Raw genomic sequence first — 18290 nt, forward strand, 5'->3', positions numbered from 1 at the left:
CTTATTAAAGATTATTTGGAAAAAAGAAAATTTATACTGGTCTACTTGTTGATTTTTTAAATTTTTTTCTAACTTTTGTCTATAGGGAAAGTTGTTTTGTCTTAAAAAATATAGTAATAATCTCACTACTTATTAATACTGTGCTTTACCAATCCTCATATTTCTAAAACTGACTTTGTTTATGAAGGTAATACTATAGGTTACTTATTAGACATTTTTAAACATTTTTAGATAGAAATAACTTAATGTAGCTCAACCTTTCTATGTCATCCCTACCTCTCAGTATTTGGGATTCAATTTTGGCCTTTGCCTTGAGGTATATCTCCAACCTTTTAATCTTTATTTTGAGACAAGGTCCTGCTCTGTTGCTGAGCTTAAAATTTGGGATCTTTCTGCCTCAGCTGCCCAGAGGGCTGGGATTATAGGTATGTGCCACCATGGCCAGTTTGAATCTGTTTATTTGAAGACTTATCACAAGCTTCTTTGTAACTACTATGTATATAGAATAGTGAGGTGGTGTTTTCCTTTAAGACCATGTAAGAACCCTTAAAGACAGCTTTTATTAATTTGCTGTTTTATTTCAGGTTATAGTTATGAGTGCTACTCTAGATGCAGGAAAGTTCCAGATTTACTTTGATAATTGTCCTCTCTTAACTATTCCTGGACGCACACATCCTGTTGAGATCTTTTATACTCCAGAACCAGAGAGAGATTATCTTGAAGCAGCAATTCGAACAGTGATCCAGATACATATGTGTGAAGAGGAAGAAGGAGATCTCCTACTTTTCCTAACTGGTCAAGAGGTATGGTCATTATTTGCTTCATTGTTTAGCCATTGGCATATTAGTTCTGTAAACAACAACTTTCAACTTCTGCACTTGGCACATACTAATCATGTTCTTTTATCTCAGCATTCCAAATTTTTAAAAATGTTTTTATATAAAATACACGATCTGTTGTATCTGTTGACTGTAGGACATCTTTTTTAATTGACTAAGGTTCTACTTAATTATCCCAAGAATATTGAATATTTTGAAGATTTCATGGTTTAGCAACTGTGGTTTCAACTTGGAGAGGCCTTGGTTCTAAGTGGTAGTATATTGAGCTATGAATTTGTGTCACAGCTGCTTTGGAATCAAGCAGGTATTGTAATTTTATCTTGTGAGTGAATGTGGGTGTTCATTGATAATCAGAACACTCCTGTGTCCTATCTTTGGTGTACTAAGGGTTATAAGAGTAAGGTGTCTTCACTGAAATTGCCCACATTTTTAGATACAAATTTTATTTTTAACTATACTAGTTTTTAAATTCTTGTCCACAGTGTTGTTTACATATATACTGTGAAGTTCTTCAGATGAGTTCAGGAATGCTATTTGGATCAAAAAAAATAAAATACCTCAGTTTTTCTGAAGGGTTCCTTAAAGCTTTTCTTGGCTTTGTGAATTTCCTAGTGTGTGCTTCTAAAACATGGTAGATCAATGGGGATGTACTTTTCCAACAAGCATTTGGTAGCCCAAATCTTTCTGAGTGGTAGGGTTCTAGAGCAGTGTTGTCAAGCAGCGAAGTTTTTTGCAGTGCTGTAAATACATCTGTGTTCTTCACTGTGGTAGCAACAAAGAAACATTAGGGTTTTGAGCACTGAAAGGTTGTTAGTGAAAGGAAGGACACTTACTTAAAGTTAAATAGCTTCATGTGCAGACCCACCTTCTGTTTTTGTTTTTGCATGGTTAAGAATTTTTTCTCCATTTATATCGGGTTGTACATTGATAAAAGAACTCGAAACTCAGATTATAGGTAGAAGAATACAAATCTTAACCTGTTTTGGCACCTTTTATAGTAAGAGATCTGTATGTGTAGTGGATGAATTGCCTGCCTGCGGGAGTTTGTTAAATGAAGGCAGGTTCTTGCCTCTATTCCAGACTTGTCTGAAATAGCTGTAGTATGGAGATGAAATGTAGGAATCTGCATCTTGTATTTTTTAGGTTTAAGGGTTGTTCTTCCAGAGGGTTATTTTAGCCAGTATGATGTCTGTGGTACATTAGTAAGGTTGTAAATGGTGTTGTAGAAAATTGCTCTAGTCTGATTCAGAGATCAAAAGTCCGTGTGATTACCTCCCTGCACTGCAATAAGTGTTTAGATTCTGTAGAGCTGTTTGGTAGATAGGATTTGACCAGATGCTTTGAGTTACCAAGTTATCTTTGAGCTTCTCTGGAATGGTTGTTTATTATGATTTGTGGCCTGTTTGCTGTGGTTACCTTCCTGTAGAACAAGTTTCTCACTTACATGTTGTTGTGGTCTGATTAATTTTTTTGTGATGGGGTGCCCTGAATATTGCAGGATATGCATCAGTATCCCTACCTACCCATTAGATGGAGTAATACTTACCCCCGTGGTTGTGTCAACCAAAGATGTCTCCAGACAATGTTAGATGTCCCTGAGGGAGACGGGATGCAAAGTAATTCCCTGTAGGGAATTATTCTTGTTCTTTTGAGGAATAAAGGGTGTCACAAATTCATTTTTTCGTATAAATGAAGTTACCCCTTGGCTTCCCCCCTCTCCCCCGTCAGTTTTGTTTTGTTTTTTAAGATAGGGGTTCACTGCATAATTCATGCTGGCCCAAATGTATTGCCCGGGCTGGCTTCCAGCTAGCAGTGATCCTCCTGCTTTGGTCTCTGACTGCTGGGATTATAGGCATGTACCACTCAGCCTGGCTTTATTTTAAATTGAAAGTTTGCATACAATTTGTAAGTGAGTGCTTACAAATACACCAGATTTAGTTTTTGATTGTATATCAGCATTTATTCTGTAACTTGCTGAAACTGGAAATAATCATTTTGACCTTTTATTCTGGTCTGTAGTTTCTCACTTTCTCCAATAGTGGTTTTTTCCTTTCCTTACGTGACTGTTTAAGCATTATGCTCAGATAGATAACTAAGCACGTTCCAATTCTATCTGAAGTATCAGATGACCTCATGGTGAGAATTTGAAGGGTTTTCTCTGAGCCAGTTTTCTGCAGTTTGTATTTGGGCAGCTGTTAGTTCTGTAGCTAGGGAAGGGAAAAATAGTAAGCTCTATAGTTTTGTGTGCTGGTGTATGTTTTTAAGTTCTCTTTAGATAACCTACTCTTGAATCTTTACCTTGTAAAGAGAGTTCATTGTGTTTAGTAGAGGTGAGCTAAGGATATGTAAAACATTATTACTGTTCCCTTTTTTGTGAAGCTTTAATGTTTACTTAGAAATTAAATTGTAGATTCATGGAAATCTGTACTTTTCATAAATTTGAGTAGCCTCTATGAAATTTAGTAATCCTAGGAAATATGAAAGTGGAGTTTTTAAGACATTACCATTTTGACCACTTTTTAAATGGCAGTTCTGTAATAAGAGAGGGTAGAGCCTAATTTAAATTTGTGAAAAGGTTGGGAAAGATTTGAATTCTCAAAATGCTACTGTTATTTTAACACGTAAAATACAGACCGGACCTATGATTTTTATTTTTTTTTATTTTTTTATTTTTTTGGTTTTTCTCTGGTACCGGGAACCGAACTCACGACCTTGCGCTTGCCAGGCAGGCGCTTTTGCCGCTGAGCTAAATCCCCAGCCCCTGATTTTTAAAATTAAGTATTCCCAAGTGGAAGTCTTTAAGGAAGCTGTACTAAGTGTAAGTGGATTAGGTAAGAGATTGTCATGGAAATACCAGTCATTTACAGGAGGGTGCTTGAAGATGTTGATACTGCTCATTTCTTAAGCAGCATCCTCTTTTATCTGTTTGCTTAGTAAAATAATTTTTCACCATGCAGTGATTTCATAGTAAGATCCAAACTAATACATTGACATTAATGCTTTAGGAGCTGAAAATCTTTCCTGGAATCAGAAACTGTTGGACTTTTATCTGAATTTTTGAAAGGGCTGTTGACTAAATAGATGGCTGTAATCCATCCCTCTGTTTGTGTTTTTTTTTTCTCTCCCTGTTTGTGTTTATATTTTTATGAACACAGATGAGCTTTGTGACAGTCTGCAGTGTATTTACACTGTGAGGTTAAGTCAAGAGAAAGACTTTATTGAATTTTAAAACTGTTTAAAACTGGTTTAGATAGAAGCAAATGATGTGAGTTTTTCTTTCTTTATGCTTTAGAGGATGTCTTTATATCCTTCGTTATCATTTTGTTTTACACCATACATGGTCAGCACATTGGTTAGTATAGCATAACCTGAAAGCAAGTATGATTTGGGCATTAAGTTTTTTAACTAGATGAAATCTGATTATTTGTTGACATTTATATGTTTATTTTCCAGTTGTACAAGTGGTAAAATTAACAAAATTGCAGATGCTTTTAATATTAGAAATCTGACTTTGTGTTTATGGTGAAAGGTATTTTTTTTTACTTGATAGAGATCTTAATTTTGTAAATGCATGCCAGCAGGGGGCATTCTAATCTAGATAGAGTATTTGAAAACATTTTCTTTCTAAAAACATTGGTTTCTTTTGTTAATCTTTTTTATCTGATCAGCATTGTTTTCATTTTCTTCTAGAAATTTGAGACGCAAAAAAGAAACTATTTAATATTGGATTTAAAGGGAGAATAATTCTAGGTTTATAAAAATCCATTTCCTTGAGGTCCCTCCCTTTGTATCATTCTGTCTTTTGAATACAAATAATTTGTTGATGAACATAGCCTCTGATGGTTGGGTCATTCATCTCCCTGGTACTGAACAGACACTCTAATGTACTAACTCTTCCAAGTTTAATTAAGTTATGCTTGAATAAAGTTTAGACATTTGTTCACTGCATACTCCATCTTTCCATTTTTAAGTCCCTTTGCCAGTTGTAGAGCTGCCACCCCTCCCTTTCAGAAATGTTCTTTTTTCCCCCCTTCCCTTTAAACTTTCATTTGAATGCAGATGCATTGGAATAATTTTCTGTGGTAGGGAAAGTTTTGAAGCTGCTGTAAGATATTTGGGTTACCCTAGTTCTTAAATAGCTATGTTGATACTGTAAAGATGTTTGTTCTCATTAGGCACAATGAAGCAAATCTTCCATATAATTGCATTAGTGATACGTGACATTAAAGCCTAATTGGCTTATTTAAAATATCTAGCACATCAATTTATTTTAGATTCTGAAAATTGAAAAGGTCATGAGTGCAGTTAAATATTCCTGTGTGAGAAATTTCAGTTTTAGTACAATTTGTTGAGAATTAATTAGGAAATGTGACTATATGAAAAGGGATGTGAAATGCAAATAAAGCAGTTATATATTCAGTTGAATACAGAAATCAAAGTTTCTTAGGTGGTTTTAGAAATCCCATTGGATTTTGCTAAATTAATTTTGGTTACTAGATTGAAAAATAGGGTATCCATAAAATAACATAGAAGTAGGATGATACTAAAAGTTTCAGTGTTTCAGTTTTCAGAGTCAAAACTTTTATTTTGTAGGAAATTGATGAAGCCTGTAAGAGAATAAAGCGTGAGGTTGATGATTTGGGTCCTGAAGTTGGTGACATTAAAATCATTCCGTTGTACTCTACTCTTCCGCCTCAGCAGCAGCAACGTATTTTTGAGCCTCCACCTCCCAAAAAACAGAACGGAGCAATTGGAAGAAAGGTAACATTAGAAACATTCTTTACAAATGTTGTGTAAGTACTAAAGGATTGGGAGATAACAGACCATGTTCAGTTTTAAGAACTAAATGTGGGTGTTGCAGTCTTCATTTTACACAACAAAACAGTCTTTATTTCAAAAGCAAGTAGAAAAATATATTAAAGTAGAATTTTGTGTATTTTTTGATTATAGCAGAAGAAAGTGTACTGCTTCTCCCCACTTAGGCTGTCCTTCCTTGGCAAATGCAAGATTGGTTAGGGTGGGTTAAGACAAAGGGCCAAGTGTTAGCTTTCTCCCATTAAAGCCATTGGCCAAACTAAGCACTTTTTTTTTTTTTTTTCCTTTTGGTACTTTGCCTTCCTTTTAAAATTGTTTTTTAAGATTTAACCAAATTTATGTCTATAGGTGTGAATTGTTGACTGGGCATAGATTTTTAAGAACAGTAACACTCATCACACTGCATAATATGAGTTCCTTGAAGGCAGTGTGATCCATTGGAAGAGATGTGCATGCTTGGCATGGACAAAGGAACAAGGTTATTCCAACCATATAGTTTAGGTACTTCGGAGGCACGAAAGAGCTAATTCCCAGTATGAAACAGCAGCTATATTTTTATTTAGTTTTTAAGATTTGGAGATTCTAGTAGATAATGTGAAAATAAGAGTGCAGTAGTTTGAACAGTTTAACAGCTGGAGGAATTGAGCCAACTTGACTTTGAAGCCTAGTTATTAAGTGGTGTAATAGCTGCATGTGAATGCTGTTAAGAGTCTTAATCTGTAGTCTTCATTACTTGGGGGATTGTTAAGGGTTAATTCTGTATAATTCTTCGATGAAATTCCTTTCCTGTGGCTAGGTTGTTAAATGAATTGGTCGCTAAGTGAGAAATTACATACAGTACATATGTTACCGTAATACTCAAAACAAAGAAATGATCAAAGGAAATTCCAACTTAATGACTTGGTTTTTTTTGCATAACTTCTAAAATGCAGTACTATAATATATAACAGTATAAAATTACAATACTGTATAAACAAGGTAAACTGTACAGAAAAGACATTGAAACTTTCATCTACAAGATGTACAGAACTATATAAAAATAAAATGATGGGTTGTAAGTCTGAGCATTAGGCCATATGTCTGAATAGCGTTGCCCCAGTCATATGGTGAGCAGTTATTAAACAAGTAGGTCATTAAGTCAGTATCTGTAGGAGGAACCAGTACACTAGCAGTGATGAACATCTTTTTTCTTACGGGAGAAACACTACTGAAAATTTTACTCATAATTTGCTAGTTAAAATTAAGGTCTGTTTTCTTCTGCATTGAGGGTTCACAGATTTGGTTCTTGCACTGCTTTTTTCTGATCTTTTTTTGGTAATATTTTCAGTGACTACAAATTATAAACTACAAAGCAGTCTTTGACAGATTGATAGAAAAAAGTCAGCTTTTGGGTTAGATAGATCAAGTATAGTAAGTTTGACTTTGGGGAAATAGTCTAATTATAGTTCATTGTGTTAAACTTCTAATTTTTTTGCAATAGTGCTGTCTCCAGAACATGTTAAAATATTTTTTGTGTGTTATTTTGTGCACATTCTGAACTTTAAAGAAAACTTGATGTTTTAAGTGATACCTTTAGAATGTAATTTTGAAGTTGACTGGAAAGAATTCTCTGTGGGCTCAATTATTTTAGCTCAGTTCCACGTCTATGGATATACGTGTGCACGTGCACACACACGTTATCTCTTACGCCATTTCTATAGTAAGAAAAGCTAATGCATTCTCTATTCAAGTTAAGGAGTTAATTTGTTTTGAAATTATGTGCACTTTATATGTCTACATTTGTTTTCATTTTTAAAAAGTGTTTATTTACCATTGAGTGAAATTGGTGTGGCAAGATTTACTGCTTTTGTCTATCTTTTCTTGTAGTTGTCGTATTAAGACAATATCTTTCATATTTGAGTTTGTTAGCTACTGATGTGTTAGAAATTGATACTCCATTTGGTGTTAGTCTAACATAATACCTTTTGCAGAACAAAAGCCTATGCATAGACTAGAATTTATTTCTTTTTTATATTACAAATCCTAAGAATGTTGAGAATGTTGTCTTACTGAAAAGAATGACTCAGCAGTGTATATATGCTCACCCACCTTTGGCTTATAATTCAAAACTAAGGGCCACACACCACTTCATTGTCCAGCGGTGGATGGTGTTTCGTTTAGCTTACCCTGAAAAGAGCACTGTCATGGCCTCCCTGTGTTTGATCTTTGGGACAAGCGAGGGAGCAGTTGGTGCTCTGTTCTCGTAATGGGGAGGAACTCTGAAGCCCAGCAGGTTCAAGCACAAATAAAAGTTTTATAGAGCAACTCAGAGAAGGAACTAAACTTGAGTCTTGTTTTTCAAGTGGTGAGCAGAGCAGTTGCCTAAACTGAGGTAGAGGTGCCATTAGAAAGCCAGCAATTGCTGACAGGCTTTGTCAGGCATTGACCAGCACGCAGGTTATGTGGGAGAAAGTGAGGAGCAAGTAGGTCCTGGCGCAGGGAAAACTGCCTTTCACTTGCTTTTGCTTATTTTACTGTAATTTTTATAACATTCCATTTCCATTTAGAAAATAAAGGACTAAGAATCAAGGTTTTAATTCTGCCTTGATTTATACAACTACTTTGCAAGTTCCTAGGATGAAATATTTCATTGAGAAAGCTGTTACTTAATAATTATTTATAGTTAACTTTGAATCATTTAGGAACATGTATAGATTTACTTTCTGGATTCTTTTTTTTTTTTTTTTTTTTGTCTTTTTGAGACAGGGTTTAGCTATACAGTTTAGGCTGGCCTTGAGCTCACTTTGTAGCTCAGGCTGGCCTAACTCACAATGATCATCCTGCCTCAGCCTCCTGAGTGCTGGAATTACAGGCGTGTGCCACCACGCCTGGTTACTTTCTCCTTTTTACTGTGATAAAAGTTTGATTGTTAGGGTTTTTTGTTTTTTTTTTTTTTTTTTTTTTTGAGACAGATTTCAGCCTGGCCTGGAACTCTTGCCTCAGCCTCCCAGGTGCTGGGATTGTAGACATAGGCTACCACACCTGGCTGTTATATTCTAATACAACAATAATAGCACAGAATAGAGAGAGAAACACATGGAAATTTTTTGAATAAGTAGAATATTTAATAGTTTCAAAATTCTATCATTTGTGATTTTCTGTAGATTTATATATTTTACTACCTTTTGTAAAACAGTGTATTATTTATCTTATTCTCAGTTTATGCAAAACAGATTCTATAGCTTCACTGGTAAAACCAGTAGAATAATTTTAAAGTTTGAAAATGTGGGCTGTCTTGCAGTTTAAGTTTTATGGCCATTTCAGGAGCTTCGGGATCATTGTTTTACAAATACAGTAGTTACTGTGTTCCTGTGGACTTCTAGCAGTGCTAATTTCAAGTTTTTAATAATTGAGAAATATAGAGAATAATAACATGTCTTTTTATGGGGGTATTTTAACCTATTTTGATACATTCTGAAGTTTTTTCAGGTATTTGAGTAAAAAGCTGCAATAGATTTTTGGGGGGTTTTGTTGTGTTTGTTAGAAATAATGGGGGTTAAATTCAGAGCCTTCCTAATGAGGTACATCCCCAGCTCTTTCTTTTGACGTGCAGTCTTCCTAATTTGCCCAGGTGGCGGCTCAAACTTGTGATCATCCTGTCTCAGCCTCCCAGAGTACAAGTATTACAGATGAGTGGCACCATACCCAGGAAGTTTTTCTTTTTCTTTTTTTTGCTTTTTAACATTAGAGATTATTCCTCATAAAATCATTTTGCCTGGGTTCTCTTTTGACCAAAACTTGTAACTGCTGTTTCACAGATATGGTGGTATTAAACCCAGCAGTGATCCTTTTTTTTTTTTTTTTTTTTTGGTTTTTCTCCGGTACCAGGAGCCGAACTCACGACCTTGCGCTTGCCAGGCAGGCGCTTTGCCGCTGAGCTAAATCCCCAGCCCTGATCCTTTGATTTATTTAGTTTTTATTAATTTTGTCCATAAGATTGCTGCTTTTTCTGCAAATTTCTTAAATTTAAAATACCCATTTTGGACTTTGATTGGCAATTCTCTTATCAATAATGATACAAGGCTTTCTAGTTTGGCATAATCACTTCATGATCTCTGACTTCCTAAGGAAGGGAATCACATTTACTTCTCCATAAAGTATGGCCGAATTTGTCATACACTCAAATGGACACATGCATATGTAAGTGAAATTATTTGTGGAGGAAAACTAACCATTTTTAATACAGAAGTGTCCATCTCTTACCCGCAGTTTTGTTTTCCTTTTCATTACTTTCAGTTACCTATGATCAACCTTGGTCTGAAAATACTAAGTAAAAAATTCCAGAAATAACCCACAAGTTTTAAATTATGTATAGAGTGATGAGATCTTGAAATCCATCTCTGTCCTACCTAGGATATGAATCTTTTTATCCTGCCCATCCATTGTGTATATACTACTCACCCATTAGTCACTTAAGTTACCAGGCTTACTGTGGTCAAAGTCTCAGAACTTGTGTGCAGGTAACCCTGTTTCTTTAATAGTACCTGAAAGTACAAGAATAGTGGTGCTGGCATTTTTGTTATATTGCTCTAATTGCTCAATAACAGTTTATTACTGTTTATTGTTAAATCTTTTTTGTGACTAATTTGTAAATTAAAACTATTGTAGTTAATGGGTAGATAGCTTGGAGTCTATCTAAAGGTAACAGGACTACCTTAACTAATGGATCATATCAAGAAATTTTTAATATATTTCTGTTCTAGGAGAAATATGGAAATGTTAATCTTCCAAAAACAACTTAAAAATTACTTATTTAGAAAATAATTGTCTCCACTATTCATTCAGACTTACAATTTTCACCCCAGATTTCGCAAAAAATTAAATGTTCTCATATCACAAGCATGTAGGTGATTCTGTATAGTTCATAAGGAACTCCTTTTTTATTTCCTACAACCCTGTGTTAGCTAGTCTAAATAATACGCAAAGAATTCTCAAAGCAATTTGAAGCGCAGATACTTCAAAAACTTTCCACTACTACTTACCACTTTTGATTTCTAGCCTTACCCTAGAAATCAAAAGTGCATCCCTAAATTCATTGCTTCTTTATGGATGAAAAGGTGACTTTTAAGAATACTGCACCCAGGTTTTACTTAAGCCTGCCTATTAACCTTATGTCTTGTTTGCTTAATTGTACTAATTGTGTACATCATCTAGATAGGCTGCGTGATGTATTTTCATAATATCAAATCACATGCAGTTTCTTATGCCTTTGTCATTTGTGAGTCCTTTCATTTTGACCTATAAAAGTGTAAGCTTTCTTACTTTCCCATGAGTGATTGTGAAAACTTAGATTTCAAGACTTCCTCCAGTATTTTGAGAAATTTCCCATTCAGTAGATACATAATCAGAAAATAAAAAGTTAATACTGTATTACTGCAAGTAAAATATTTAGCAGAACAAAAGCCTATGGATTTTTAAAGCCATTTTATTAATAAAATAAAGAGTGTGTTTATGTGTGTTTTTCAAAAAATGAAAGACCAGGAGCAAATATAAAACCAAGTGTTTTTGTTGTGTGCCCATAGGTGTTCTTGTGCACACCTTAATCAACCTGTGTGGCCTGTCTTCTTTTTACCTTACCCTTCAACTACTGACCTAAGGGCCATTTTCTTAGGCAAGCTTGCCTTTTGTGTGCTCTGGAAATAACCCCTTTTAAATCTCACAGCACATCTTGGATGTCATTTACACTTCCTATCCTTGTCTAATCTTCCTTTTACAAACTGTAAAAGCTGTAAGAGTCGTCTATATCTGATACATCTTCTATATCTTGCATATATATGCATATATATGCATCGCCACCTGAGTGTCAGTAATCTGTTCCTGAAAATCAGATGTTCTGGGTAAAAATACTAACAAGGAATACCCATTTCGTATTGTTTTAGAAGAAGAAAAAATTGTAGGTAGCACCTGTAATTCTCACATATCTAATACTCAGTTTCCTAAAACAGCTAAAGTACATTAAAACATGTACATGCAAAAATAAGCTATCATGTTGTAATGGTATGTGAATGCTTTGAACATTATTCCTTTTCAGTAAATTGATGGTTTGTAACAGTGACTTTGTATGCAGTGACACATTGCATGTTACCCCTTTGAGACTGTACACTTTGCAGACTATCTACATTTGATTCTGATCTTACTAGATTGTAACTTGCGTTTTTCCCCTTGTGCTATATTAAGTTTTTATGATGTAAATATGATTTTCTTTTGTAAATATTGCTAAAAATGTTGAAAGAAGTACATATGCAAAGTTTGGATATTAGGTTCTCTCTGAGGTATGGTTTATCAATGTTTTGATGCTATGTATCTGTTTGAATAATCAAAATACAGTGTAGTTGAGTGATAATCTAAAGTAATACAGCTTTCTTGCTATAAGAAATTGCTGCTGTAGGACTGGGGATTTAGTTCAGTGGCACGGCGCTTGCCTGGCAAGCCCGAGATCGTGAGTTCGATTCCCGATACTGGAAAAAAACCAAACCAAAACAAAACAAAACAAAAAAGAAATTGCTGTTAGGGGCAACATTTAAATTTTAGCTGATCTCTTCAAGCATTGGCCTGAAGTCCTTCTGTCTGTTTGACAGTTCTTGTGTTGTTTGTGAGTCAGTGACTAATCGAGAATATCATGGTAATTTTACTTGATTTGTAATATAATTTTGTATGCTGTATTTTTAAACAGGTAGTTGTGTCAACTAACATTGCAGAGACATCTTTGACAATAGATGGTGTAGTGTTTGTGATTGATCCAGGATTTGCGAAACAAAAGGTACACATATTTTTGTGTTTTAGTTGGATACTTTTAAAGTAAGTGTGAGTCTGACACTATTTACAACCCATTCATTTAATGGTTAAAATTACTTTTTAGCAATTACTTGCCTATTTTGCTTTATTTTCAGATTACTATCTGAGCCTTTTGTGTTCTAGGTGTTTAATCCTAGGCCTTTATTCAGTTTGTATACTGGAATAGAGAGCTAAGGAACCCAGCTGGGTGGGTAGTTTGGCTTGTATGCTGATTGAATGAGAATAGGTCCCAGTCACTTAGCCAGAATTACTTCTACTCTATACGAGGCATGTCACTTAAATAAAGATAATATGTCTTATTTTTTACACATCCTTTAGATAAACTGATTACATATGTTGATGTATTATGTTATTGACAGAAAAGTTTCCTGTTAAACTAAGTAGCTGACTTGTTAGGGACTAAGTTCAATATATTTTTCTTGCTGTTCATCCGTAATATCAGGTGTTGAAATTTCAGGTTTCGTTTTAGGGATAATCTTTCAGTATCCTGAATGGTAAAAGAGAAGTTACTTTAAATTCGGAGGAGTAAGGTTACTTAAACCATCTCTGTGTTAGATAAGAGCCTTTTCATGTTACCTCGGCTTTTGAAACTGATAGTCAGAATGCCTGAAAGTTAGACCATAAGATAACAAGCTATGGTAGTATGTGATTTATGATGCTCATCAATACTACTTTATCATTAGTTGTGGGCTTTAGGTAAGTTGTATTAGGTGTAGTTTGGTTTTTAGCTGAAGATTTTTATTATTTTCATCCCAATAGGTATACAATCCTCGAATCAGAGTTGAATCCCTTTTGGTGACAGCCATTAGTAAAGCTTCAGCTCAGCAAAGGGCTGGTCGTGCTGGGCGTACCAGACCTGGGAAATGCTTCAGACTTTACACAGAGAAAGCTTATAAAACAGAAATGCAGGTAAGGTTACACTGAATATGTTACTAGAAGAAAGTTGCTGTTTGCTTTGTCTTTTCTTTTAGAGCCAGAAACTCCTTAGTTTTTTCCTGGGTGAGATTTATGGTGTTACCTACCAACACAACTCATTTTCTCCCCCATCTCCCATTTGAGTTGCAGTGCACACTGTTAGACACTTTGAATATTACAAAGGCAGTTGGAGGAAAGTGTCTTGATTTCTCTGTGGTATAGTTCATAAATACTTTCCTCCTTTGAGACAGTGATGTAGAAGTAATACCAAAACAAATAGCTAAGAGGCTAGCAGCACAGGTACAGAATCTTCGTAGGGACAATTAAATAATGTTTAATGTAACAAACAAATATTTTTGGGTTTTTTGCTAGGATAACACCTATCCTGAGATTCTGCGTTCTAATTTAGGATCAGTAGTGTTGCAATTGAAGAAACTTGGGATTGATGATTTGGTGCATTTTGATTTTATGGATCCACCAGGTATGATTTAATGAAAGTACATTTCATCATTATACATCAAGTCCCCCCCTTTAAAAAATAACCTCATTTACAGTTGCAAATTCAATTTAACAACAGTAGGAGAACGTATACCCTTCAAAAATGACAGTTCAAGATGAACTCTATGTCAAGTCTTACGTAGTGGTATTAAAACTAAAATGTAAGAGTTATCTTAGCACATATTACCCTCACCTCTTTAGAAGTTACTCCAACAATTTATGTTAATTGAATTATCATCTGGGTATGAAAGTGTGAGAATTAGATTTCCTTCTTATTCTTACAGAAAATAGTTTGATAAATACATAGATGAATTAACATTCACATAATGTTTTAGGATGAACACAGTTTTAACTACAGGAAAGCTTTGCAGTTCTGTGTGATTCATTGTTTACTGTAACTGTATAATTGAGTTTGGTGGCAGTTTCTGAATTTTGAGTTAGGTCCACTGTAGAATGAAAAATGAGATTGCTTATAATAGTTTGTACTTTGTCACATTTTTGCTTGCTGAAGACAGCTTGTCTAATAAATTGCTTTTTCCTCCCAGCTCCTGAAACTTTGATGAGAGCTCTAGAACTTTTGAATTATCTGGCTGCTTTAAATGATGATGGAGATCTGACTGAATTGGGGTCCATGATGGCAGAGTTTCCTCTAGATCCACAGCTGGCTAAAATGGTTATTGCAAGTTGTGACTACAACTGTTCTAATGAGGTCCTATCTATTACTGCTATGTTGTCAGGTAATAGAGGGAAACGAACTAAAAAGAGCCCAGCTCTTCAGAGTTTGGGTGGACTTCACTTTGGTTTTTTAACATTTAGTATGATAGTGGATTTTATAGATTGTTTTAAGCAACTCATTTTGTTTTCTAAGTATCTTGTAAAGATCGTCCTAATAACCTAGTATTTAACACAAAGTGAAGTTAAGTGTTTGTGCACAAAACATAGTAAAACATCGGCTCTCTTTGAGTGCAAATAAAAATTACAGTAAATTTGAGTCCAATTGTGACTGAATTTTTCTATAAGTCCATCCGTGCTATCTTCGAGGTTTATTACTGAAAGCACAAGAACTTTGTTCTAATACTTGGCACAATTCAGTGAGCCTCTGATAATATTTAGATTGAGCCTTTTTTACATGTATAAATCTGTTGCAGTGAGTCAAACGTGAATTTCAAATTTAATGTCAAGTAAATAGAAATAGTAATGTCTAATTTTAGGCTTAATATCCAATACTGTTATTCTTTAACTGGCATAAAAAAGGTGGTAACAAATATACATAATAGCAAAAATTGATTTTTGAAAAATGGAGTACTAAGTAAAGGAAATTGTGCTTTTTAAATAGCAATAAAAATTAATCCACAATGAATAGTAACTTGGAAATTAGATTTTCTAAAAATCAGAAAGAAACTTTGTTAATGAATAATGATTCTTGACAGCAAAAAAGTAGGAAATGAATTTTTACAGGCAAAGTATTCTGTATTACTAGTTTCAGTATGGGAGAGAACTGATTTCTAATTGCAGAGTGATATATTACCTTGATTACTTAATGCCACAAACAGTTTAAAATCTCCTGTGGAATTAAAGGATAAATTGAAACTTCTGAAAATTATGGCATAGTTTAGATATATGGTATATTCTAATGGTGTGAATTTTTATTTAAGAAGTAGCTAAAATGTTTTCTTGCAGAGTTATGACTGATCAGACTCAGAGCAGATGGGCAGGGCAGTATTGAGTCATTTTAATTAAATTGTAGTCTCATTTGCGGAGGTGGTGGTAGGTTGTTGTCTGCCTTTCTTACATATTTTGTTAAGAGTCTCAGTTGTACTAAGGTTTTAGTTTTTAGGGAAAATGTGGGGCAAGATTTAACCTTTCACCTGCTCAGGTTTTATTTTCTAAGCTCTTTATAAGATATACCATTAAGTTTAGAATATTAGTGCTTTAAAACTTGTCACCAGGATAAGATTGAAATTTTCCAACTACGTGTCATTCTTATTAGTTGCAGTTAGCCAAAACATAAGGCTTACCGTGGTTACAAGACAATAAGCGTTTATCTGCAGTAGTTTTAAACAGGCCGTTTGTGGGAAGTGTTAGATAAGGATTTAGGAGGCAGTTGTTGAGCAAAAACAGTTTATGGAGCTTAAAAAGCCTTGTGCCACTTAAATATTTTCTAAACTTTTTGAGGGGCAAGTGAGAGGCCTTATGGGCGCTTATTCCACTTAACTCTGGTGGCTAATTCACATTAACATTTCAGCTGGGAGAAGTTTCTGTACTTTATGAATTACCTTGCTTCAATTACATTAAGCAAGACTTTAATATTTACTGTGATCATGTTTTGTTGTCTTTATTGGCTACTTCGGCTTCTTTAAAGGGGAAACTGTATGGGAAAGAGTAACATACTGTGTTTGATCTTGTTGTGGATTATTCCCATTCTCTTTTATCTGAACTGACTTCATTTTTTTATTGATAAGTTTTTAAGAGTTTTAAAAATGTGTTGAAAGGTCCCAAGCTTGTGGAACATTTATTTTCATACTGTTTTTTATAACTATGGAATTGATAAAGTAAACTAAGGAAAGTTGTATTTCAAAAAATGTAGTGCACATTTTGTAACAACTTAAAATTTTTATGTAAATTAATATTGAGGGTCTAAACATACTGTAGTTACATATTTTGACAACCCTTGAAATACTGATTGCTTCAGACTAATTGTCAACTTTTTAAATATTCAATTTTGCTTTTATATTGAGGGTTTGATTCAAATTAAGTTTTTTTTTTTAATTTGGGGCTTACTTTCCTAATCTTATTAAGATGTCGGAACACTAGGCTGAGGTTCCCAGCCTTTTCTGAATACAGCATTCTTAATTTTAAGGCGGTTTAACCTTCCACCACTGCTGCTATCATCAAACCCAAGATTTCTTGACCCCTTTTATGTTTACATATGCTTCTGCTCACCGGTGCTAATAGTGATACCTACCTGTTGGTAACAGCAACAGAATTAGGGAAGAAATCTTGATAGGAATGTGGCAGTGGTCTGCTCGCAAAGTTTCCTAGCCCTGCAATGGGAAAGTGTAGCTTCCTAACTTCATGGGCATTCAGTTGATTGAATGGATGGTGTTTTGAAAAATTACAGTGAGCTAAAAGGCTATTGATGCCATAATTCTGGTTATTGGTAGAGCTATCAGCACTGGTTTTTAAATAAGTTCAGCTTTGTAGTATTTGATGGCCTTCAGAATAGCTGTTTTGATGCCTACTTTTAGATCTAGTTAAAGTAATCAGGTACTCTGTAGCTTTGAAACCCTCTTGTCTTGCAGATGTGGTTAGGTGTTGATGTACCAAATCAAGGTAGTAAACAGTCCAAGATGCAGTTGGAGGCCATCCTGCCCTGCCCTATGCTCTGTGAACTGACCTAGCTAGGCCTTGTTCCTCTATCTGTGAATGCGTGACTCATCGATATGGGCGTTTGTGTTGGGCCCATACCAACCTTGTTTAGTCCCACAGTGTTTTGTTCGCCCCACGGAAGCCAAGAAAGCTGCAGATGAGGCCAAGATGAGATTTGCCCACATAGATGGAGATCATCTGACACTGCTGAATGTCTACCACGCTTTTAAACAAAGTAAGTGAAAATTAGATTGAAGGCACTCCTTTGTCTAACTGTCACTTGCAGCATAGAAGATGTTTCTTCATCTCACTTTCATTTATTATCTGTGACAACTTTACATTAGAAACCCAGAGGTACTTTAGAAAAACTCCTGACTAGCATTTAAAATAGAAATTGCCAGTCTTTCTCAGAATTGTTTGTTTATAATCAAGGGGAAAAGCTTCTCTTATAAAAACTTGAAAAACATACTGTGATACAAATGAAAGACTTGTATGAATTTGCCACAGAAAAATACAAATTGTGATGTACTTCTTTCTCATTTCCATATATTTTACATTTCTTACGAATAGTTTTTTTGTTCATATAGTCATTACTGTAACATTATCAATAAGTAGCTTTTTGTGTTAAAGTAAAAGTAATAAAATAAAATAGGCAACAGATTTGAATGATAATTCTCAGCTGTGATTGGTTTGTAAATGTGATGGGGGAAAGTTCAACTCTGCTGTTAGTGTAAGAAATGTTTTTGTAACTGAAGGAGGTACCTTTTTCTCGGCTATAAAATTGGTAAAGGTTAAAGGAACAAATATTCCTTAGCTGTGTGGGAGTAGGTTTAGTGGAACAGTTACTCACAGGACGTAGGAATGTGAATTACTGTGATCTGTATGAAAAGTACATTTTTTGTTACCAGTATTCTTTAAAACATCATACCCTTTCAGAAATTATTTTTTAGTCTTCTGTGGACACAGATGCGCTGAAAGATTTTCATCTCAGAGTTATTTATTGTAGCTAAAAATTGATAA

The 18290-nt window shown here is 34.6% G+C and overlaps 1 protein-coding gene across 1 annotated transcript in view; it reads left to right on the plus strand.

Moving 5' to 3' along the window:
* The window catches only part of Dhx15 (DEAH (Asp-Glu-Ala-His) box helicase 15), a 51101-nt gene that overhangs the window by 25651 nt on the left and 7160 nt on the right, over window positions 1–18290 (plus strand). Inside the window, exons 5-11 of the mRNA XM_005402461.2 lie at window positions 585–803; window positions 5433–5600; window positions 12367–12453; window positions 13248–13397; window positions 13776–13884; window positions 14447–14638; window positions 17383–17505. Coding sequence (XP_005402518.1) covers window positions 585–803; window positions 5433–5600; window positions 12367–12453; window positions 13248–13397; window positions 13776–13884; window positions 14447–14638; window positions 17383–17505 — 1048 coding nt within the window. The remainder of the gene's footprint in view (window positions 1–584; window positions 804–5432; window positions 5601–12366; window positions 12454–13247; window positions 13398–13775; window positions 13885–14446; window positions 14639–17382; window positions 17506–18290) is intronic.

Source organism: Chinchilla lanigera, unplaced genomic scaffold, assembly GCF_000276665.1.
Source record: "Chinchilla lanigera isolate Chin_1 unplaced genomic scaffold, ChiLan1.0 scaffold00079, whole genome shotgun sequence".
Taxonomy (NCBI): Eukaryota; Metazoa; Chordata; class Mammalia; order Rodentia; family Chinchillidae; genus Chinchilla; species Chinchilla lanigera.